Below are 24,602 nucleotides of genomic sequence, written 5' to 3'. Positions count from 1 at the left end.
CTCTTAGGATCCTTAAGTGCAGCAGAAATTTTTTTGTAACCTTGGCCAGATCTGTGCCTTGTCACAATTCTGTCTCTGAGCTCTTCAGGCAGTTCCTTTGACCTCATGATTCTCATTTGCTCTGACATGCACTGTGAGCTGTAAGGTCTTATATAGACAGGTGTGTGGCTTTCCTAATCAAGTCCAATCAGTATAATCAAACACAGCTGGACTCAAATGAAGGTATAGAACCATCTCAAGGATGATCAGAAGAAATAGACAGCACCTGAGTTAAATATGAGTGTCACGGCAAAGGGTCTGAATACTTATGACCATGTGATATTTCAGTTTTTCTTTTTTAATAAATTTGCAAAAATTTCTACATTTCTGTTTTTTTCTGTCAAGATGGGGTGCTGAGTGTACATTACTGAGAAATAAAATGAACTTTTTTGATTTTTGGAAAATGGCTGCAATGAAACAAAGAGTGAAAATTTTAAAGGGGTCTGAATACTTTCCGTACCCACTGTATGTAGTATGAAGAGGATGAGTGTACAACCAAAGGACCCACCATACAAAAAACATTTTTAGTTTTTTATTGGGTAAGTTACTAAATGGCAATCCAGCAGAGCGCCCCTATTGCTTGAACATTTTAAAGTTATGTAAGGCCCTACCCAAATAAAAATAAAAATTTAAAACAAATGTATATTTAACATTAATGGGACTATGGACTTTCCATGCCTTTATTATATCACCCTAGCCTCATGGATGGAGACACTTTTCTCTGTCAACAACTCTCTGCCAATGAGGAGGGAACCACCATCCCAAATAAACCCTGTTGCTGGATTACAAAGATGATGGAGCTGCTCATAGAAAGTAGTTTTCTTTTCTTTGTGGATGTTGTTGCTTGTGGGAGGTTGTAAAATTTGAATGTCATAGCTCTTCACGCTGTTTTGAGCATGAGGTTGGCTGTCGGGTAGTTGGACTTGTGAGAGAAGCTGAAGTCATCTTTTGAACCTGCCAATACTGACGGCCCCATGTACCATGGCCCCATAGTGAGATACCTAAACAAATGCTGTGAAAGAGAAATTTCATGTTACATACATATCCGCTTTTGCAGTAGTATGAGGGAAATGTATCCAGTATCACACTAAATGCAGAGAATCAGGTTTGCATCTTTTTCTGCGATCTTGAGTTTATGAAATATTTGACAGTTTCTGTATTGCCCTTGTGATTGATTTGCTGTTTAGCAAAAGGCAAGAGATAACCGAGCAGCCCTGCGCATCAACAAAGTCCAGATGTCGAATGAGACGGTGAAGAGGCACCATCCGCAGCAACAGCCCCCTGAGGTGTTTGATCCCAACATACCACTAGACACAGAACTGCTGTTTAAAGACCCTTTGAAACCAAAAGAGTCAGAGCATGAACAAGAGTGGAAGTTTAGACAGGTAAGAGTGTATGCAATGAAGTCAGCGAATGCAGCGGCAGGTCCACATTATATTAAGACAGCTAAGAAGTGGTGGTTTAGTAAAGCTCCCTAAACATCTGCACTATCCTCCACATTAACCCTGATGACATTGGTGGTTAGTAGGTCCAGTTCATTTTTGGCATGAGACTGATATTTGCTGCATCCCTTTTGATGTCTAATCCCACTTTTCACTGTGCCCTTCCAACAGCAAATGAGGCAGAAAAGCAAGCAGCAAGCCAAAATTGAAGCCACTCAGAAATTGGAGCAAGTTAAGAATGAGCAACTGCAGCAACAGCAGCAGCAACAGCAGCAGACCAACAGCCTGTCAGAGGGAGATGGCAACAACAGTGGTAACCAAAGCCCAGCCTCCCAGCCCAGCAATGGCAGCATGTCTCCCATACAGCAGCTCAACTCTAAAGAAGGCTTTGCCAGGCCACAGCTACCAGGGACCCCCACTTCAGGCCCTCCTGAGGATGTGTTCTTACGACCCCCTCCACCCCCTCCATCTGGCCCTTCCTCCCAACCTCAGTCCCCACAGGTATTCTCACCAGGTTCCTCTGGTTCCAGACCCTCTTCTCCTTGGGACCCATATGCCAAGATGGTCGGGACCCCAAGACCGCCAACTCTTGGGCCAAATACATGTCGCAGAATGCCTGTTGAATCTGGAAAATCACCCACCTCCTTGATGGAACAGCAGGACAGAGGGAGGCCCTCTCCTGCTCATGAATCCTTTGGCTCTCCAACATCCATGAGCAGTGACCCTTATGCCAAACCTCCTGATACCCCCAGGCCAAGTGGGGAAATGGACCCTTTCTTGAAGCCCATGGGTCCCCCCAGGGCCAGTCAGCCTGCCCAGGGAAGGCCACCAATGGGTTCTCCAGGCAGAGACCCATACTCAAGGCCCATGATAAGAAATGAGGCCTATCAGCGCATGACCCAGAACAGGATGATCTTGTCTGACCCGTACTCAAGGCCTTTATTGGCACCAATCCCTGGAAGTAATGAGTCTGGATCGGTCCCTCTGTTCAAAACACCTATGCCCCCTCCTCAGACTCAGGATCCTTTCAACCGATCGGGTCTACATCCTACTGACAGGTTCTCTCAGAATCAGCAGAATGACCCCTATGCTCAGCCTCCTCATACCCCAAGACCCTCAGGGAATGACAACTTCACCAGTTCCCCTAGAATGGGCCAGCATCTCCCTCAGGTGCACTCATTCGCTCAGCCAGGACCAATGACTCAAATGTCTAGAAATCCATATGCTCATGCACCTTCCACTCCAAGACCTGACCACTTCACATATGACCCCTTTGCCCAGCCCTCTGGTTCCAACAAGCAAGCTGGTGATCCTTTCTCTCAGTCTACAGGTAACCAACGATCCATCAATGAACCCGGTGCGCAACCTCGTCCTTATTTCGAGCCCTATGCCCGACCTCCTGGCACCCCACGTCCACATGACAACTATGGTCAGCCTTCAAACACCCCTAGCCCATCCTCAGACCCTTACTCACAGGCTCCTTCGACTCACCGTCCCAGTGGGATGAACCAGTTCACTCACCAGTCACATCCTGGACAAAGGATGTCTCCTTCCCACTCAGTGGACCCTTATGCTCAGCCACCAGGTACTCCACGGCCCTCTGTGGGAGACAGGTTTTCCAAGTCACCGGGAAGCCAGAGGGGACCAATAGAGCCATTTACTAGTACACCTGGAACATCAAGGCCAGGGAGTATCGACATGTTTTCACAGCCTGGAGCCCCCAGACCAATGCTTAATGACCCCTACGGCCAGCCTCCAGGGACCCCACGGCCTGGTCCTGATGGGCTCAGCAGACAAGGGCCAAGACTAGGACCAATGGGAAGCCAGGATCCTTTCTCCACACCTCAAAGCAGGCTTCAAGAGCCCTTCCCTCATCCAGGCTCACAAACACCAAAACACCCTAGTGTTTCAGAAGATGGATTTACTCAGTCACCCTCCAGAAGACCAAGTCAGACACCTGGCCATGATCCATTTGAGCAAGCCCCCATGACCCCTCGTCCGCAGTCAGTAGAGAAAATGGAAATGAAAGATCATTCGGGTGTGGGTAACAATGGAACAGACCCAGGTCAACTGTGTAACAACCCACAAATACCTGGTGGTTCCACTGAGGCTCAGGGTGTTGCTCTTGCTGAGAGCGAGGAAAGACTCAAACAGGTACATGAATACTGTTGTTCTATTCTAAATCTAATTATTTCTACATTACTTAGCAAATTTAATATTTGCATTGGTTTTATTCTTTTTAAGAGATTTCGTAACAGAATGTTTTTTTGTTTTTTTAACATCCTAAGTGATATTTTGAAATGCCATAAATTATTATGTATTACATAGTTTACTAACCAAGTCAGTTATTGAGAGTCAGTTAGAGACATTACTTGTCTAAGATGACAAGAACCACAAGCGGTCAGATGACAAACCCCCGCTTCAATCATATTATGGTAAACCATTTATTTAGAGGTAAAACCTTAACTGAGCATGGCCCTTGTAATTCCTAATTCTGTAGAATTTGCTTACAGCTTGTCTAAATATCTGACCACAGCTCTTACTTGAACCTACACATAACACACATAAAAAAAAAAATCTATCCAGTCTGATACATGGACATGCAGAAACAGAAAACAAAATAAAACTATTAACAGCATATAAAACAAACAAATGACGCCCCGTTTTACTCTATTTTTTGATGGCACCATATCTCCAGATCTCAGCAATGTTAGTGAGTAGATGTTAGCGGATGTTTCGATATCAAATGGAAATGATGGCCAAATTACAAAAATGACTTAGTTCTCCATCTGCGTGCATGTTTTATTAACTACTACGTCAAAACATGTGAGTCATAGGAAGTGAAAACTTTGTGTGTCTTTGCAGAATTGAAAGCATGCAGTGGCTGTCAATGGGGGGGAAAACGGGGACCTTTTGACTTGCATTGCTACACAATAGCTGTGGAGTTTAAGTGGGCCAAAATTAACTGAACATCTCCCTGAACAGCTAAAAATTGCCATATTATTGTAAGCTATACATGGTCCATCGACCTAGTGTTTAAAAAAGCCTAAAAATGTATATATGCTTGTTATTGTGTTTCGTAGCGACAACGAATTAGAGAACTAATCCTCAAGCAGCAGCAACAGAGGAGTGCTACTCGACAGGAGAGGGGACCCCAGGAGCCTGCTGGCAACCTAGCCCCAGGAACGCCACGACCCTGGCCCCAGGAGGGGCCTGGTCAGCAGGGGGAAATGTTCAACCGGCCTCCTCCACCTTATCCTGGACAAGGACCCATGAGAGGACCAATGAGGTTTCCTGGACCTTTTCCAGGTGATCAGCGTGTCCCTTTCCCTAATGAGGGACAAATCCCCAGGGCTCCACATCCTGGAGATCCAAATTTGAGGCATCAGGGACCAAGGTTTGTGTTATATTCTTTTTATTATGGCTTGTGTTGTCATGTTCTGTGATTGATGAACACAGCACTGTATATATTTAGTAATGCCCTTCCTCTCAATTTATATGATCCTATTTTAGGTTTGCATTTCCACCTGGGGTTCTAGGACCTCATGTGGCCCAAGAGTTCTTTCCCCGGGGTCAACACCCAATGCAGGATGTCCCCCCTCAAATGAGACGGTCCATGTCTGCAGAAATGGCAAAGAGTATAGGAGGCAACCCCATGGGGCTTCCCCAGCACTTCCCACCACGTGGTATGCCAGTGCAGCAGCACAACATAATGGGCCAGCCTTTCATTGAGCTGCGACACAGAGCAGCAGAAAATAGGCAACGTATGCCATATCCTCCAGGTGCCATGCAAGGAAACAACATAGATCCCAACTTGCAGGGTCAAAGGCCACCAGGGTTTCCAGGAGCACCCAATTCCAGGTTTCATTTAAATCAGGGGCCCAGGATGGTAGACCCCATGGTCAGTCAGACTGGCCATGTACAACTATCTGCTAGCATGGACAATCTTCATCAGCAAGCCCAAATGTCAGGAAACAACGGACTCAAACAATCTCCTTTGATGAGATCCATGAGCCAGCCTGCTTCAAGTGAGACCCAGAACATGGTAGCATCTATGATCCTGAATGCACCCCCTGCTGGGCATTCTGATATGGCCGCAGTGACGAGCAGTGAAGCTGTAGAGGAGAAACTGGATGCAGAAGAATCAGCAGTCAAAGATCTTGAGGACGTGGAGGTGAAAGACTTGGTGGATGCTGACTTGGAAAACCTAAATTTGGATCCTGAAGATGGTAAAGACCTAGACCTAGAGACAAACGACCTACACCTTGATGACTTCCTAACATCTGGGAAATTTGACATCATTGCCTATACAGACCCTGACCTAGATGACATCAAGAAAGATATGTTTAATGAGGAACTGGATCTCAGTGATCCTATGGATGATAATGTTGACACCACAGACATCAACAAAAACTCGAGCACAGGAACTGAGGCTTCATCCAGTTCAACATCTGTACTGGCAAAGTCAGAGGCCTCAGGTGAGAAGTCTTTAGCTGAAATCAAGCTAGAAGCCCCTGCGAGTCAGGACTCTGCTTCTTTGACACCTGGGCAGGAAATTAAAACAGAGTTCAAGGACTGTCAAAAACCCCCTGAGGTCATAGACCAGCAAGCCACTGGAAACACCTTAACCTCAAACCAGCAGGAAGTAATCTCTGACTCTACCCCAGTCCTCTCTAGTTTACTCATTAAGCAGCAGCCTGAGGAGCAGTCATTAAATCCAATCGTTGAATCTGTCAATCAAGGAGGTAACCTCATGCCCCAGCAGAACCAAGTCACTGACACTCAGCATACCTCCGGACTTACCATGACTCAAACAATAGCTGACGCCACCACTGCAGGAGAAGCTTCTATGACTGGCTTTGGGACAGACCACCAGGTGGGGCTAGCCACTGGTGTTGATCAGAGCGGTCTAAGCCAGGCCCAGCAGACCATGTTGAACCAAGCGCTGGGTCAACACGGCCAGCAACATCGTCCCCTTCTGCTAGAAGAGCAGCCACTCCTATTACAGGACCTCCTAGACCAGGAGAGGCAGGAACAACAGCAGCAAAGGCAGATGCAAGCTATGATACGACAGCGCTCCAGCGACTCCTTTTTCCCAAACATTGGTAAATTATTCAGGCCACTACTTCGAGTTGTTGGTATAGATTCATGTTAGAGATTACCAGTCTTTTTTGCAAAGTGATTATTTCTTAGAGTGCATTACTTGTCAATTGCAGATTTTGATTCCATCACTGACCCCATTATGAAAGCTAAAATGGTTGCACTAAAGGGCATCAACAAGGTCATGGTCCAGAACAACATGGGGATGACCCCAATGGTCATGAACAGGTAAAATGTTCACTTTGTACCAAATGAATACTTTTTTTGAGTTGAAAATGTAATCCAGCCACTAGGATATTGTGCAGCTAACTGAAGAACTGCTACAGTTATTCATTAAATTAACAAAATGGTGCATGGCTGTGGTACTGCTGTATTACAGAATTCCCCCTGGTCCTGCACCACCTTGTCCTGAAAGTGCACCACTTCCTCCACAAGTTGTTGGACAGGTAATTGAATCATTAATCTGCTAGGGAGTTATTTAAAACTACATAATGAAGAATATCTAAATTGCAAATATAATAACATGTCAGCCTTGCTTTCAGGATGGCAAATTGACACAAGTAGCAAGACCGAATCCTCCAAACTTTGGACCAGGATTTGTCAGTAAGTTCTCAAAACATTTATATGCATTTTCAACTTTTGGGTTTGAAGGTTTGTCAGGCCTAGAATGTTAAGATGTTTGTTTTTTATGCTGTCAAGGTTGCTAACAAAAGAGCCTTTTTCTTCTTTCAGACAATGCTCAGAGGGCTCAGTATGAGGAGTGGCTCCAGGAGACTCAGCAACTACTTCAAATGCAGCAGAAGTTTCTGGAAGAGAAGATTGGAGCTCACAGGAAGTCTAAGAAAGCCCTGTCTGCCAAACAGAGAACAGCTAAGAAGGCAGGGAGGGAGTTCCCTGAGGAGGACGCTGAGCAGCTCAAACATGTCACAGAGCAGCAGGGTGTAGTGCAGAAACAACTGGAGCAGGTAAGTGTTCGACCTGTCGAGCTCCACCACTAATCAGTCTCAGCCTTTCTCTGCACAATGGCTGCTCAAAGCATTGTCCTTTAATTTATCCTTTTAGCAGATTTTAATGTTTACATCTGGGATTGGCAAATAACAACCTATGAGTCAAATCTGGCCCTACACCAGAAGTAACTGCCCACACATGGGAGCTACTTAGGACCATATTATGGACAGTGTGTGGTGAATAACAGATGGGGGGGGGGGGTAGACTTATATTATTTTAATAACAGCTGAAGTTTATTTGCATGGACACAGTGGCATTGCTGTAACTGTAAGATAAGGATAAGATTAACACATAAAAGGCTTAAGAGAAATTTTTGTCTAGTCATCATTTCATCACCTTCAATTCTTTTTTACACTTTTAAGAGATTAATTTATTTTATTGAGAGCAGGGGTGCCGTCTTTGAATGTATCTTTACAGCAGACACAATTAGTAAATATATAAATTTAAATAAATATTCATTCATTGGTCTAATTGATCTAACGTGTGTGTGTGTGTGTATATATAATGTGGGTATAGAGTGTGCATTAGAAGGTATACATGTAGGTATTTTCTTTCCAAGCAGACTTGAAAAATAATATCCAAACAAACTGAAGAATTCAAAGCACACAAGCATGTGTCTGCATTGCACCTGTCAACCGGCTTTGACTCCCTAAAAGAGCAGTGGTGGGGAAAAATGCTCTTGGCTCCAACTCCTGCTTTAATTTCTTCAGTTGCTATATAAAAGTAAAAATATTCATTTCTTCCTTTGGGGTAAACCTGTATCCTCCATAAGTTTATCTTGTAAATATGATAAAACACTGTGCAATATGTAATTTCTTTGTATTTTAATTTTCATAGAGAACTTCAATCACATGTGCCCTAATATTTTGTTTCAGATCCGCAAGCAACAGAAAGAGCACGCTGAACTTATAGAGGAGTACCGAGTGAAACAGCAACAAAATAATATGACACCCATAATGCCTGGGATGCACCCAATGCCAGGCCCTGCTGGCATGGTCCCCAGTGGGCCGCCAATGGTCCCCAGTGGGCCGCCAATGGTCCCCAGTGGGCCGCCAATGGTACCAAGTGGGCCACCAATGGTCCAGCCTCCTATGAACCCCATGATGCAGATGCCACTTCATCCTGGCCAGCCAAATGTATCTCCATGTATGCCTAACCCACCACCTGGCTGGCACCCTGGTGCTCCCATGCCAATGGGCGGACCGGGAATGCCACCCATAATGACCCCACAGATACCTGTGGGAAATCCAGGCCAACCTCATCAGATGCCAATGGGTAACATACCTCAACACTCACAAATGCCCGTGGATCCCCAGGCACCACCAGCTCCACCAGGTGGTGTAAAACCCATGCAGGCAGGTGGTGTGAAGTTTGATGACAACAACCCATTTAGTGAAGGCTTCCAGGAGCGGGAGAGGAGGGAGAGGCTTAGGGAGCAGCAGGAGAGACAGCGGGTGCAGCTAATGCAGGAAGTTGAACGACAGAGAGCCCTAAAACACCGTATGGAAATGGAGCAGCAAGGGATGATGGGGCCAGATGGAAACATGGCACCACTCGCTCAGATGCCATTTTTTAACTCGGAGCTGCCACAGGACTTCATGCAGCCCCAGAGGCCTCCTTTACAGCAACAGCAACAACTTGGACCAGTGTTCCCCCAGCAGCAGGGCATGCAGCCTGGTATGGGCTCACCACCTGGGACATTTATGCAAGGTGAAAGGAGGGCAATGATGGGCAATGGAATGATGCCCCGTGATATGGGGCCTGGTTTTGGGCCTGATAATCTTGCCCTTCAAGCACCTAACTTTGCCCAGGGTCAACCCAGACCTCGTCAGTTCAGTGGACCAGGAATGATGCTTCAGATGCCAGGTGAGGGTCCACCATTTGGAGGTGACTCAGCTACACCTCTACCATCAAACTTTCCGGGCTCAGGTCAGTCTCTCATCCAACTCTACTCCAACATCATCCCAGACGAGAAAGGCAAAAAGAAGAGGAACCGTAAAAAGAAGAAAGATGATGATGCAGATTCAGTCAAGACGCCTTCAACTCCACACTCAGACCTTACAGCCCCTCTCACTCCATGTGTCTCAGACACCTCCTCAACTCCAACCAGAAACACCCATCTCTTCGCTGACCAGGACTTGTCAAGGTCCCCCTTACTGGGATCTTCCACCCCCAGTCACTCAGAGCTGGAGAGGCAGCTTTCTGGAGGCCAATCTGGACAACCTGGTCTCTCATCAGACATAGCAAGAACCCAGGCTCAGGAACATGACCGAATCCTTAACAACATAAAGCTGGAGCAGACTGATACCAGCGAGTGTCACGGGCCACGAGAGGGGTCCGTCGGCTCAGAAATTAGCTCTGTGAAGGAAGAGGGTAATAAAGGGAGCGTGTCTCCCTTCCCTGCAGGGCAAAGTCCAAACAAGGGGGAGGCTGGCAATGAACTACTGAAACACCTACTGAAGAACAAGAGTACACCTCCATCTGGATTGTCCCAACAGAGGTCAGAGGAGAACTTTCGCTCGGAGGAGGAGGATCCCGCAGACTGCAAATCCCTGCTGAGGCAAAGCTCCATGGACAGCAATGGGGTCAGTCTCTGTGTTAATCATACAGTTAGAGCGCCGAGGGGGGGGATCAACATAGTGAATCATAGATGGGCTAAGTGATTCAGATGGGAGACGTGTCATAGTTAAATTGGTATGAGTCATAGCTGTCAGTTTTTAAATGAGTCATAGTTGTGTGTTTGAAAACCTCTGACTTGAAGCCAGAATGCTGCTCAAGTAACTTTAGTTAATTAGTTTATTCATGCCGTTTTATATAACATCATCTTTTCTCAACTCCAGGCATACTCAGATGGCACCCCGGACTTTCCTGGACCTCTGCTTCCTGAACAGGAGAAGAAGAAAGGGAGGAACAAGAGGGCTCCGAAAGGAGGGGACAAACCTGTCTCTCGCTACAAGAAGAGGAAGAAGGAAGGGGATGAGAGGCAGTTGTTGCACTCTGGCCCTGACAGTGTAATGAATCAAATCAAACAGGTAAGATTGATTTTACCACCGTAAAACATGCTCCTTATACAATTGGTTTGAGCTGCAAAACTGCAAGTGTTGCTTACGTATGCTTTGTTCAGAATTTTACAGTATTACTGCCAGAATACAAAATTGTCTTCACCAAGTGCACACTTAATTCGCATATCATAAGAATTTTACTGTAATAAGGTACTTGTTGGATGACAGTTGCACACACAGGAATTAGAAGCTTATAATATTCACGAGAGTGGAAGAGGATTCATGATTATATTACAAGTATACTTTCATTGATTGAGACTTATTGATTTAAACTTTATGAAGCTGACACACTCATGTAGTACAATACCATTTCATCATCACAGCAAAACTCAATGAGCATGTACTGTAGTATTCTAGTTTCTTACAAGTATAGCATGAATTTGCTTTAGAGGAAAATGTCTGGGACTGTGTGGCTTTGAGCTACAAAGGCCTCCATATTGGACAGTTAACAGTTTGATGCTGCTCCTGTTTACCTGGGTTCTGGTTCTGCAGAGATAACTGGACCAGAGATTAGACTTTTAGGATTCTTATTATTCTTACATTGTTCATTTCAAGCATGAATCCACATTTTCAGAGATATCAATTGAGGCCAGACTAGCTAAAGCTGAGGTTACCTATTCTGGGCATTTTACAAGAAGTAAAAGAAATAATGCAATGATGACATAACCTTGCATACCAAACAAAGAACTACTGCTAATTAATAGGTTTAAGTTATTTTAATTAAAGATGTATTTGATAAAAAAATAAAACACCTCAGTGTAACAGCATATTTTATAAAAAGATGAAAGGAGCTGCATAAGTCTCAGGTGCTCTGGTGGGAAATCTCTATGGTTTCTTTCTTTTTCATTTTATCTAAGAATTGTGGTGGATCAAACAACTTAACAGAAAGGGGACAGCAAACATAAACCTGCTGCTAGTCATTCAAACAAGGCAATGACGACACATTCTTCAGAGTGACGACAATTGTGTTTCAAGTTATAGTATCCAAGATTAATGATTCTGGTTATGCTGGGTCAATCATAATATAGTGTGTGTTATGAGACCTCATAAAGATAACGTAACAGAATGCTGAACAAAAGTACAACAAAAAAGTTTTCATAAATACGAGTCAAATGTTCAGAACTACAAAAAAGATTTTAAAAAGTACTACTAAACATTAAAGAAAATAGTGTATGTATTGTGTGGACCTGCCTAACAGAAACTATAAATAAAAAATACTAATATACTACTACTATTACTACTAACAATAATACCATATTTTATTACTCATGTCATTATGATATTACAATCTAATAAACAGGACTCTCCTACATAGGGGTGTGTGTGTGTGTGTGTGTGTGTGTGTGTGTGTGTGTGTGTGTGTATATATATATATATATATATATATTTCAATGTAGCATATTCACATCTAGTTTATCCCAATACAGCACTCTTTTAATTCTGTCAAAAGCTACGAGAAACCATTTGTTAACCACCATCTTTGATACAGTGATCCAGAAGAAATGCTGTTGTTGAATGTATCTAAAGCCCTGGATATACTTGCTTTTTAACAATGCCGTTTGTTCACATACTTTGCGTGTACATTACATTTATATTTAAATAAAATGTAAATGTGCATTTATTCATTTAGCTGACTCTTTGATCCAAAGCGTCTTACAATTGCTATACATGTCTGAGGTCGTACGCCTCTGGAGCAACTAGGGGTTAAGTGTCTTGCTCAGAGACACATTGGTGGATAGGTCATAGTGGGGAATTGAACCCTGGTCTCTCACACCAAAGGCATATGTCTTATCCATTGCTCCATCACCACCCCATGTGTACCTGGAGGATTAAACCTGTATCCAGTAGGGGGCAGACCAGGACTGGATCATCCCTCACCAACACCAGATTATCTTCCTTGACAACCTCCGAATTTGAACATCGTAATCAAAGCAAACATAGCGACACTCAAGCAGGTTATGATTTTAATGAGACATCTTAACAATCTCGGTAATTGCGGACTAGCTCCAGGAGTTTTATTGTAAACATCCCGACATAAATCTCTTTTTTTTATTTTTTTTTTTATTTTTTTTTAAGTCTGCTGCTAACCTTCTTCTTTTGCGTTTAATGGTAGTTGGCAAACCAACTGCATTCCGCCACCACCTGGGCTGGTGTATGGAGCAGTAGATTGCTGCTGACCTGTCGGTCAGATCGACATACTGCCCCCACAGCTGAATTGCATCTCACGGACGTGTAGCGTTAATTCTTGGGGATGTACACAACCTACGCTCCAAAAGAACACGGGATACGCGTGGTAGCCATCTTGCTTATGCAAACGCGTAGTTAAAAGCAAGTATTTCCAGGGCTTAATACTACATGACTGTCTACAACGAGGACCTGCAACTTTGAGATTTCACACATTGCACATTTGAAAGAGAAGCTTGATCACTTTCTATGGCTAGGAAGCTGTTAGATACTTGTTAAACTCACGTTTGTTTACATGTCTCTTCTGGTTTAATCATTTCTGATGCACAGATTGTAACAAAGTTACAGACAAGTGGCTCGCAGATGTATTTAGAATAGTTAAACCACTCGTTAACGTTGGCGCTCTTCCACTGATGAAAATGGCATTAGCTGACTTTGTGGGGAAGCCAATTTAGCAATGGGCAGTATTAGCTGGTGTAATCGATGTTAGAGAATATTTAGCAGTGATGAACAAGGGAGGAGGCAATGAAAAACGAGAAGGTTAGCAAGCATGGTCATGAATGTTTTCAGGAGAGGAGAAGTGATGAGGGCTATTTTTATTATTTAAGTCACGTATTTCACTTGACAAATGACCAACTCCCCGTGAACACATGTGCTCTGCACCTACATGCTCAGGTAGACTGCGGTCAGCTGATTGTTGTTTTGTGGTGCATTTGTGGCATTGTTAACTGGGGAGTTGCAGAGTGCCCTCTAGTGGGCAAACTATGCAATACTCATGACATGATTGAAGGATCCGACTGTTTCTGTTTTAACTGTCATTAATCTGCTGATATTAGCTGATATATTGGCCAGTAATATTGGCACGTGAATAAATCTGTCTCTATAATACATTGTATCATTTTGTTTGGTGATTCTCTGCAGGTGGTTTGTGCTAAAACCTCCATTACACTTGCATACATACATCTGATTTCACTCCTTTCACTTCCCCTCCTCCTGTTTTTCTCTCCTGACACAGCAGCTCTCCCTGCTGCCCCTCATGGAGCCACTGATTGGGGTCAACTTTGCCCATTTCGCTCCCTATGGTAGCGGCCAGCTCAATGGAGAGAACCTCCTGTCTGGGACATTTGGCAGCGCCTCACTCGATGGCGTCTCCGACTATTACTCCCAACTGGCCTACAAGGTGAGAGCCTTTATTAAGCTAGAGCTGGGTAAACAGAATTATGTGTGTATGTTTAGTGTGTCTGCAGCATGATGTGCTGACATTGCATTGGTTCCTACAGCAGAGTAACCTGAGCAATCCACCCACACCACCGGCGTCTCTTCCTCCCACCCCACCACCTGTGAACCGACAGAAAATGATCAATGGATTTGCCACGACAGAAGAGCTGGCCAGCAAAGCTGCTGCTATGGGTAAGCAGTCAGGAGGATGTACCTTTTTAATGTCATATTTTCCCCTCACTATCTCACACTATCCTAACCGGTTCAGAATAATTATAGAAAGCAGATATACAGTATTTCCATCATTAGAGGCAAGTATAGTGTTACATTCATTTTGACATTGTGCTCCTGTTTCATACAGTGTCCAAAGGCCTGGTCCCAAAGCCACTGCATGTCCCATTTAGGACTGAGGAAGACCTGTTAGCCCGGGCCATCGCACAGGGACCCAAAACTGTGGATGTTCCGGCCTCCCTCCCCACCCCTCCTCACAACAACCAAGAGGAGATCAGGTAATGGATAAATAAAAGTAATTCTTTCTAACTTTCTAGTGGAGGGCTACTGAACCTTCAACGGCTGTCATAACATTTAGTTGTGCTGAACAGTCATGTCATCATGTTATTATAATCGATTTGAGGCCGCATGGCCTTGACAGAGGTGACTATTTTTTTTTGTTTGTTTCTGATAACAGTAACAGAGGACAGGAGCCTTGCAAGGACCGGGACACACCTGATAGTTTTGTTCCATCCTCATCTCCCGAGAGTGTGGTTGGCATGGAGATCAGTCGCTACCCAGACCTGTCTCTGGTAAAGGAAGAGCCACCGTCCCCCTGCCTGTCTCCTGTCCTCCCCATGCTTCCTGTGCCTGATGGGAAAGGTAAACACACACAAACTCCAACATAGTCAACACAATTAAAACATTTATTTGGATGTTTTATTTGGAACACACAACTCCAGCATGCCTTTCCAGTGTGACCTTTTTTTTGTGCTCTTGTGTACTCTAGGTTCAGAAATCAAACTACAGGATATCAAAACAGAGCCTTCTGCCATGTTCTTCGGCTCCCCCTTTGGCCCCATGTCTAATGATTCCAAACAAGGACTGGTGTCTGTAGCTATCACACTGAGACCAGCTGCAGCAGAGGTAGGAATACTTAAATTGACTGTGGTTTCACAGACATTTTTAGACTTAAGTCTTACTTTTGTTAGTACTGTCAGTCTAGAACACTGAGTCACAAATGGGCAAATGATAAAAGCATTGTAAAATAATAAATGGCCGGGGATGTAAATGCAGACAACGTGCCAAACATCCAGCCTTGCTGGAGCTATTGATTAAAATTTTTGATGAATGAACTAATCAGCTAACATATTCGTGTTGTGTTTTTCTCAGAACATCACAGGTGTAGTGGCAGCCATTTCAGACCTACTGTGTGTAAAGATCCCAAGTAGTTATGAGGTCAGCAGTACCCCAGACAGGGTGCCCATATCTATGCTCAGTGGTCCTAGAGTGGGCCCCCATGGCATGGAGCCTCGACCCCCCATGCTGTTCCATGGACAAGGAGACAATGGAGGGCTTCACGGACGGCCGGGACAGATGATAAGGCCCGGCGGGGCGCAGGGGATGATGCAACAGCAGCAGGCACATCACTTCCGTTTCCATCCCAACAGCCCAGGTGAGGGAATAAAACTAAATTAAACAAGAGCATCTCCGACACTATAATACAGCCTGTAATTGAAATGTCAGGTCTGATTTATGCTACTAACACAATTACTTCCTGTAAAAAAGCACGAAGCAGCAATGCAATCTCAATATATAACTGTTAATACTTAAATCTCCGCAAGAGCAATTATCTTAAAACAGTATTTTCTAACTGCCATTTTGTCTTTCATATCATCATAAGTCTGGGGCTGAAAGCAGCATATAGCCCAGGTGCTGTCAGGCACCCTTATTGATTTTTAGCAATTGTTCCAGCTAATGAATAAACGATTTTTGTTTACACCACTGCAGCATTCAGACTCCTGCTTACTGCTGTCAAAGGTGTAGTGACAGGCCTAATGAGTGGTGTTGGCACAGACACATTTGGATAGGAAAGTGGACACTTGACCTATAGTCCATGATCAGTACTTCTGTAATAGGGCTTTTATTTACAGTGTTAACATTTACTTGTTAACTTAAAGTGAAGTATAATTTTGGTTTACTATCAGAATACAGTTTGAAATGGATTCAAATGTGTGAAATATATTTTCTGTTACTTGGAGGCGCAGCTCTAGCTCGAGGATCTGACCAGAAGACCCCTGCCAGCCCTGGATGTAAACCTCAGTGGTGCCGCCACTGTAAGGTGGTGGTTCTGGGAAATGGAGTGCAGAAATCCATCAACGATCTCCCTGCCCACATGAAGGTACCAAATTAATTAGGCTCAAACACTCCATATGGCAGCAGGGCGGTATATTTAGTAGACGAGCCACCTTTCAGCTGGAACACTTGGATGTTAAAAGTGTGATTTTGTGACTAATAAAGACATGCTTTAAATGTACAGAGAGTTCCAGTTCATAAAAGGTCCTCTCTGCCAAACAACTATGGATTGTTTTATTATTGATTTCCCGGTGGATGGACTAGATGCGCTATGACTAGATGCACAGACCTTACTTTAGAGGATATATTATCTACTTTCAGCCTGAAGGGCCTTACACATCTACACACACACACACACACACACACACACACACACACACACACACACACACACACACACACACACACACACACACACACACACACACACACACACACACAGAGACACACACACAGAGACAGACAGTAATACTACATATCTCCTCTGATTATGTAAATCCTGCCTGTTAGAGTTCAATCCATTTCGGATCAATTAGTGGGTTAAACAGCATACCCTCTGACTTTAGCCTTGAGAGTATTTTGGTTATTTAAATATTGTATGTTTTTTATGTTTATTTCATAACTTCTTTAAATGTCAGTTAAGCCTAAGCTGTTCACATTGGCCAGGCTTTGATTTAACACATTATTACTTATTCAGCCTGTTAAAATTACCGATTTCTCTCATTAGGAATCTGAAGGCCGTTTGAAATCTGAAGAGGACCTTGTCTTCTGTAGTCAGAGCTGCTTCCTTCTCTACCATTCCTCACCGCCCCTGCATTCCAGATCAACCACAGAAACTAAGGTTTGTACCACTGCAACACATGCAGAAATGCCACTGTGAGTCTAAATAACATGCAGTCAATATGTTTTTTTTATTTTTTTTCTGGACATCATGGCTCTTGTTTCGTCTCTTCAGGAATCAGTGTCCCTTCTCCCTGCCTCCGAGCAAACGGAGAGCCTTTCTAAGATTCAGCACCAGTACAGTAACAACATGTCATCGCTGGATGTTCATTGCCTGGCCCAGCTTCAGCCCAAGCAGTCTCCCCCCTCGACTCCTCCAATCCCCTTCCCCACAGCAGGCGAGACATCCAAGACGGAGACCAAGTCTGATGCCATCAAAGTGACAGTGAAGCTGAAGGCCCGGCCAAGGTCCCATGAAGGCTGGCACCAGGGAAAGAGACCGAAAGGACTCCGCTGGAGGAAGTGGACTGTCCAGGTGGTGGTGCCAAGAGGGAATTCCCAACTCCCAGATGAGGACAAGATTGATGAGCTGCTGAAGAAACTCGGGGCATCCTTGCGCCCTCCTGCTTCACTCCGCGACCACAGGCGGTGCTGTTTTTGCCACCAGTTCGGAGATGGGATCACTGATGGCCCTGCTAGGCTTCTTAATCTAGATCTTGATGTATGGGTTCACCTAAACTGTGCCCTGTGGTCAACTGAGGTGTATGAGACGCAGGCTGGCGCCCTCATCAACGTGGAGCTTGCCCTGCGTCGTGGCCAAACCGTACGCTGCGCCTACTGTCAACAGACTGGCGCCACCAGCGGCTGCCACCGCCTTCGCTGTACCAACGTCTACCATTTCACCTGTGCTCTGCAAGCTCAGTGCACCTTCTTCAAGGACAAGACCATGCTGTGCCATGCCCACAGGCCTCGGGGAACAGGTGGACAAGCTCTGGAGCATGAGCTGCGTTGTTTTGCCGTCTTCCGACGTGTCTATGTCCAGAGAGACGAAGTGCGTCAGATTGCCACAGCTGTGCGGCAGCCAGAGTTAGGCTATACCTTTCGAGTCGGCAGCCTGGTGTTGCATGCAATGGGCCAACTAACTCCTCAACAAATGGCAGCCTTCCATTCCCCAACAGCCATCTTTCCAGTTGGCTACGAGGCCTGCCGCATTTACTGGAGCATGCGCCATGGCAACCGCCGTTGCCGCTACGTCTGTTCTGTTGAGGAGCGAGACGGACTGCCAGAGTTTTCCATCAGAGTCATCGAACAGGGCTACCAAGACCTGGTCCTGAGTGACACCTCAGCTAAAGGTTTGTTTTTATGGATTCTTCAGAAATATTATTTTGCGTTTCTTTACAGAGAAGTTTTTAACCACCACGTGTGCTTGTCTCACTGTAATTAGGAGTGTGGGATAAGGTTCTGGGTCCTGTTGCTGAGAAAAGAACTGAATCAGGCACTCTAAAGCTCTTCCCTGTTTACCTGAAAGGGGAGGACTTGTTTGGACTCACAGTCCCTGCAGTCACCAAGATCACTGAATCGGTTTGTAGCTGCTTTTTTCTGGTTTTTACTAGTTAAGGAATCTGAAATGTAAAGAAGTGTGGTGGATCACATTCTGTAGAGGCTGCAGGATATAACCCTTTTTTACTCATTTATTCCAGCTCCCCGGAGTGGAAGTTTGTGACAGGTACTCATTCCGTTACGGACGCAACCCTCTTGTGGAGTTGCCTCTCATGTTCAATCCAGCTGGCAGTGCCCGCGCCCAGCCAAGAACCAGCTCTCCCTACACTTCACTGGTGATAAGGTAGCTTTGAGTGAAACTGACATTAATTCTTTCTGGGCACATGCTGTCTCAAAGCAAATCATATTTTGTTATTTCCTCCCTCAACATAAAGGCCACAACCACAGGCTGTATCCAGCAGCAGTGCCAGGTCTAACCAGAATGTGGCCCAAGGAGAAGGTGGCGCCCCCCATAGCAAGCCTCCAGTAGTGCACCCTAGGTCTTCTCAGTACCGCTGGATGAAGAGTGAGTGGAGAGCCAATGTCTATCTGGCTCGCTCTCGAATCCAGGTCAGTATTGAAACAGATATTTTATTTGTTTCTCAGTTTTGAAAGAGTATGGCTGATGCTCTTGGATGCTATGGGCAGCATAAATACGTGCTTGTGTGATGTGTTCACAGGGCCTGGGGCTGTTTGCTGCTAAAGACATTGAAAAACAAACTATGATGATTGAGTACAATGGAACCATCCTCCGAAATGAGGTTGCCATCAGGAAGGAGAAGATCTATAGATCGCAGGTATACATCTGTAATACTTTTTAGGCTATCATTTCTTTTGCCTAAGCTTTTTTGCCAAAACAAATGGCAAGTAAATTCTCCTTTTTCCCTCACAGAACCGAGAAGTGTTCATGTTCCGCATCGACAGCGAACACGTTGTTGATGCCACTCGAACTGGAGGGCTAGCAAGGTACTTTGAGATGTTTTTTCTGAAATGTGTGTGTCCATAATGAGCATGTGTAATGGTGAAACTGAATGTGTCTGTATCTCAATTTTTGGGTAAGGCAAATTCAACATGAAGAAAACTTGCAGTTTGTAGCAGCATCTGAATATCACATATTGTCAAACTGCCAATTTACCAATCAGGAAAAGCAGAACATACTGTGTCTCTGCATCTGGCTTGCCATTGTTAAAGTCTCCCAGCACAGCACCTGCATATGTGTGTGCGTGGTTTAGCCTATTTTTATGGCTGCTGGTTGCTTTTTTTTGCATCAGTCTTTATTAGTTTTTTGTTAAAATAAGATAAAAGATGGTTTGATTGTATGCATTGCCCCAAAACATGGATGATTATTTTTTTAAATGTGACAACGCCATTCATTTAAATGAAAGCTGCTGACTCTGCTTAGACACACTGTCTGTTGCTTCACTTCCTTCCTGGGTGCTCATCACATATTGCTTGCCGCTGTTGCCTTCCCGTGTTAGTGTCTTTGACTTTGCCTGCGCGCATTAATGTAACACTAAAATAACTTCTTAATACAGTTGTTGGTGCCGTTTAAATATCCTGTATGCTGGTCTTTCATGGTCCTGCAGCTCCGAATGTGGCATAGCGCTGTTTTTGCGTATTAAAAACTAGGTACCGTTTTCCAAGATGGCGCCCCGTTCATACAGCCCAGCGCTGTTCCTGAAGACAAAGTGAAAGCGTTTTGCAGTTCATTTTAAGCGAAGGGCTTCTGCCATACTTGAATTTGTATAAACATGTGACAGTAATTTTGAAGATGTGTTTATTCAAATTTAAACCTATAAAATGTTTAAAACAAAATAAAAAATCTGGATATTTAAGTTTAAAATTTTTTTCTAATTAGAAAACATAACTTAAGTAAAGATAACATTTTTGCTATTTGCAATCATTTGAAATGTAAAATGAACATTCAGGTACTTTATAGTCAGGTAGAATGTTGTTACATGAAGTAAATCTCTTTTCATTTTTATTTTGTTTTTCAGATATATCAACCACTCTTGTGCCCCAAACTGTGTTGCTGAGGTGGTCACATTTGAAAGGGGTTACAAAATCATCATCAGCTGCATTCGCAGAATTGACAAAGGAGAGGAGGTGCATATCTTTTCTTTGATTAGACTTCTAACGGTATACGGTCGCATGAATGTACGTGTCAAATATGATGCTATGTCACTGATGTTTCCCGCCCTGTTTTCCAGCTGTGTTTCGACTACCAGTTTGACACTGTGGAGGGTCACCACAAGATCGCTTGCCACTGTGGAGCTCCTGAATGCAGGAAGTGGATTAACTGAGGAAAACACAAAAACGACAAACCTAAATGCATTCCTTTGGTGTTATGGTGTGTGGATGCTGTGATCTCTGCGCGGAGAGGAGAAAAAAAAAAGTCTTCACACTAAAGTCATTTTATGAATGAGCAGAAGGCCCTAAACCCTTGGAGAGAGTGAATACATTTACGTTTTGGTTAATCAAGATGATTAAAGAAAATGGGTGGAGGAAGGGAAATGTAACACAGGAGCAGGATGTGACTTGTGCCATATGTGGGAGGGGCTCTGTTGTATGAGATGCCTCTGTCTGTCTGTATGTATCTGTGCGTTTGTTTTGGTGTACATGGGGTGCGGAATCCACCAGCGAATGAGAAAGCACTGTGCAGGGTGCGGCCTTATTGCTTACTAAGGGCAGGCCCTTTTGTTTCATACTGTTAATGTATACCATGAGACTAAATGTAGACATCACTGAATGAGGAATGTACAGCAATGAATAGCGCGAAGGGAATATTAACTTGCACTAAAAAAAGAAAATAAACAAAAAAAAACACACACACGAAAACTTTTAAAATACTTGATTCCATGAGTCAGTTTTATCATAGGTCTCTGTCATGTGATTTGTGTGGATTTCGAGAGGTTTTGTATTTATTACTGAGTGAATGAATTTTATTCTCAAAATGATGAGACTGCGTTAAAGAAGGTTAGATTGCTATTGTTTTTGAAGATTGAGGAAGACATGCTGTTACTTTTGTATAAATGTACATAAAGAAAACTATAGGAATAACCGACCAAATACTACCTTAACCTTCTTGATGTTTGGGTGTTTTTAAATTGTTTTTGTTCTGTTTGTCATTGAAATTTATTTAAGATGGACGTTATTTCAGTTTGAGAGTATATATTATGATTATTCTGTACAGAATTTGTAATATAACCACAATAATTCACAAAGTATTTTTGTTGTATTAAAAGTAAGGTATTGTAGCGTAGTGTTTTGTGACTTACACATACTTTGACCACTCAAAAAAGAAATATTTTTGTTGACTAACGTTACGAGTTCATCAGTTACAGAATCAAGAAAAAAAACAGACTCTTCAAATAGTAAGAGATCAGTGTGATCTGTTTGCTGTTAATCAGGTTTGATTTTAAAGAACTGTGAATTAGGTTTTGAAACCCAAAAACAACTTTTTAACTTTTTAACACAAATAGGAACACCAACATGTATTTACCTGTTCTGTTGTTTTTACATTGCTTTTAAAATGAGGTGCAAACGTCTAATGATGTTGTGAGTTAGACGAACCAGTGTGTGACAGAAACGTATGGGGAACCGTAGGTTGTTCAACCTTTTTAGACAGAAATGGCATTCTCCTTAATCAGAAATATTTCTTATACTGACACTTCACAAGTCACATGCTTAGAAACGGAAGAGTTTTTGCGTGCACAATTTCAAGTCGACTGTAAAATTTTGAAAACAGTCTTAGAACTTGTAATGTATATGGCATGTATTTTTTTAACTTTCCGAAGACGCAATTGTATATATTTTCTCAATGAATGGTTGTAACAAAATTGTTTCTTGGATATTTTTCTTCTCTTGTATGATATTACATCATCCTGCCAGTGTGTTTGTGCTACATTTTCTTGGTCGTGTAGTCAGATTTTGTTTCTTTCTTTTTTGTTTTCTTTGTTTGTTTGTTTTTTGTTTGTTTTTTTGAAAATGCCTTTTGAGGTGTACAGAGTATGAGGTTTGGAGTTGTGGAATTGAATTTAGAAACATTTACAAAATAAACTATTTTACATGTTAGTGAATTGTGTATGTGATATCAATAATTACACATTTGAAATTTTTGTATATGAAGAAATTAAGATGTAAGAAATTGTTCATTTCCCTAGCATCGGTGGTTAAATAGTGTGTGTGTGTGTGTATATATATTTTACACTTATTTTTGACTTTGAAGAAGAAGCCAATTGAGGCTTAAGGGGATTAGCAAAGTGTAACAGTTATTTACATAAGAAATTGGAGGTATATCTAAAAAGAGCGTCCTTTTGGAGGCAGATTTATTTATTTCCATGGATACAAGTAAATACATCAGTGGCATCAGTTTTTGTCTTTTGACCCCTTTAGGGCCTCAACCAACTTCCTTATTTTCATTAATTTATAATCACTTGGTATATGAAATGTCTGAAGATGGTGAAAATGCTCATTATAATTTCTCTGAGCATTTTGCCTTAAAATAAAAAGCAATAAATTAATACAATTAATCATCTCTATCCCCCTTTAAATGAAGCTATGTCTACCTCTGACAAATTTTCACAGACTATGGCCTTAATGTGGGTCAGTTGAACCGTTTTCCCTTAGACTAACGATGTGAAGGTATCAGGTATTTCATTAACAAGAAAGAAGCAAACATTAAAAAATGGAGAGAAAAAAAATGGAAGTTTGGAAAAAGATTTTTATTTTTATTTTTTTTTGTATCTCTCTTCAATCAACTTGTGACCCTTAAGATTAATCTTGAGACCCCAAGGAGGGTGCTGACCCTTAAATATAAAGACACATGATCATTTTGGGTACAGTCTTAACTAAATTCAAACTGCTCTGTGTGCTGCCTGGATCAAGCATCCCAGAATCACTCCTGGGACTCGGGAGCATCACTGCAGGTTTGACTAGGACTAAAAACACTGCTGCCTCTGCAGTAAATTCCTGTTATGCTGCTAGAGTATGATGTAAGATGTATAAACCATCATACATGCACTACAGTAGAAACTGTCTCTTAAAGAAAACTGGTTGACTTTCCTTATTTAAGTTACTTGGTGCATATTAAAGTGTGTTTCTTTAATTAAATTACAGCAAACCTGACATTAGATAATATTTTAGTTATTGATGGTAAGTATTGGGGCAAATACTGTATGATGAAATCAACATATAGTATGTTATGTGCACTGTTCAAACTTTAAATTTATTAGAAACACTACATAGACTTGAAGCAAAAAAGCTAGACTGCAGCCAAAGCCAGAGGAAGATCACAATCAGTCATTGGCTGTGTTTTATACAACTGATTTGTCAGTGGCCCGTGCAATAGGTTTCCACAACTGAGAATAACAGCTAAGATATATATTCTTTCTTATAATAGTTATTCATTCTAATAACATGAACATGGACTATTGGTCACATGTACCCAAATTAAGCATCCTAGCTTGCACTGGCTCCCACTAGATTTTAGTGATAGCAAAATAGTCTAGATCCTGTCATCATCACTGAACTCTATTCTACCTATACAGAACTGTATATTTTAACGTATTTTCATAAAAAATAGAGGTATCAAGTAGAGGTAGAATAAATATAGCTACCAAAGGTGACCATGCATTTGGTGTGATCCTCTTAACTGTGAACTATTATCCTTAGTAGTAGTAGTGGTATTATGTTATTCTGCCAATTTGTTTACAGCAGGTCTACATCATATTTCATTCTTGGCCATCTAACCAGAGTCGTACTGACATCTGTTGGCGAAGCATCTATATACACGTGACACTGCCTGGTGTTGTGTCGAAATTAGCTTCCCCTTCATAAACGTGTTTTCCTGGCTGGGTGCCCTCCGTTTTGCCTTTTTCTTGTTTTGCCACCGTACAAGAAAATGCGCTTGCGAAACGACAAGTAAACAATTTAACGCCCCTCT

At 42.9% G+C, this 24,602-nt stretch overlaps 1 protein-coding gene and 1 long non-coding RNA gene across 9 annotated transcripts in view; one reads left to right on the top strand and one right to left on the bottom strand.

The window, feature by feature from the left end:
* The window catches only part of kmt2cb (lysine (K)-specific methyltransferase 2Cb), an 86,987-nt gene extending 64,255 nt beyond the window's left edge, over positions 1 to 22,732 (top strand). For 3 of the 7 annotated variants that reach the window (XM_046050986.1, XM_046050983.1, XM_046050987.1), the window contains exons 36-61: positions 1,227 to 1,424; positions 1,653 to 3,635; positions 4,565 to 4,878; positions 4,995 to 6,586; positions 6,698 to 6,809; positions 6,961 to 7,027; positions 7,124 to 7,184; positions 7,314 to 7,546; positions 8,465 to 10,174; positions 10,430 to 10,621; positions 13,851 to 14,015; positions 14,116 to 14,245; positions 14,415 to 14,562; positions 14,742 to 14,926; positions 15,054 to 15,190; positions 15,437 to 15,719; positions 16,306 to 16,445; positions 17,127 to 17,240; positions 17,355 to 18,471; positions 18,564 to 18,700; positions 18,820 to 18,962; positions 19,054 to 19,228; positions 19,339 to 19,455; positions 19,551 to 19,624; positions 20,656 to 20,764; positions 20,869 to 22,732. In XM_046050986.1, the coding sequence (XP_045906942.1) occupies positions 1,227 to 1,424; positions 1,653 to 3,635; positions 4,565 to 4,878; positions 4,995 to 6,586; positions 6,698 to 6,809; positions 6,961 to 7,027; positions 7,124 to 7,184; positions 7,314 to 7,546; positions 8,465 to 10,174; positions 10,430 to 10,621; positions 13,851 to 14,015; positions 14,116 to 14,245; positions 14,415 to 14,562; positions 14,742 to 14,926; positions 15,054 to 15,190; positions 15,437 to 15,719; positions 16,306 to 16,445; positions 17,127 to 17,240; positions 17,355 to 18,471; positions 18,564 to 18,700; positions 18,820 to 18,962; positions 19,054 to 19,228; positions 19,339 to 19,455; positions 19,551 to 19,624; positions 20,656 to 20,764; positions 20,869 to 20,961 (9,729 nt within the window). In that variant the 3' untranslated portion in view covers positions 20,962 to 22,732. The remainder of the gene's footprint in view (positions 1 to 1,226; positions 1,425 to 1,652; positions 3,636 to 4,564; positions 4,879 to 4,994; positions 6,587 to 6,697; positions 6,810 to 6,960; positions 7,028 to 7,123; positions 7,185 to 7,313; positions 7,547 to 8,464; positions 10,175 to 10,429; positions 10,622 to 13,850; positions 14,016 to 14,115; positions 14,246 to 14,414; positions 14,563 to 14,741; positions 14,927 to 15,053; positions 15,191 to 15,436; positions 15,720 to 16,305; positions 16,446 to 17,126; positions 17,241 to 17,354; positions 18,472 to 18,563; positions 18,701 to 18,819; positions 18,963 to 19,053; positions 19,229 to 19,338; positions 19,456 to 19,550; positions 19,625 to 20,655; positions 20,765 to 20,868) is intronic. The other 4 variants (XM_046050990.1, XM_046050985.1, XM_046050988.1 and 1 more) reach the window with 3 other exon arrangements.
* Positions 1 to 24,602, bottom strand: part of LOC123971923 — a 66,634-nt gene that overhangs the window by 41,336 nt on the left and 696 nt on the right. Inside the window, exons 2-4 of one of the 2 annotated variants that reach the window (XR_006825331.1) lie at positions 15,474 to 15,733; positions 14,780 to 14,914; positions 661 to 1,051 (exon numbers count right to left, since the gene is read on the bottom strand). This is a non-coding gene — a long non-coding RNA (uncharacterized LOC123971923). Of the gene's footprint in view, positions 1 to 660; positions 1,052 to 14,779; positions 14,915 to 15,473; positions 15,734 to 24,602 lie in introns of those variants that run through there. The other variant, XR_006825332.1, reaches the window with a different exon arrangement.

The sequence above is a fragment of the Micropterus dolomieu genome, linkage group LG06 (genome assembly GCF_021292245.1).
Source record: "Micropterus dolomieu isolate WLL.071019.BEF.003 ecotype Adirondacks linkage group LG06, ASM2129224v1, whole genome shotgun sequence".
Taxonomy (NCBI): domain Eukaryota; kingdom Metazoa; phylum Chordata; class Actinopteri; order Centrarchiformes; family Centrarchidae; genus Micropterus; species Micropterus dolomieu.
Note: the sequence above shows the minus strand (reverse complement) of the source record. Positions and strands in the feature narration are given on the sequence as shown.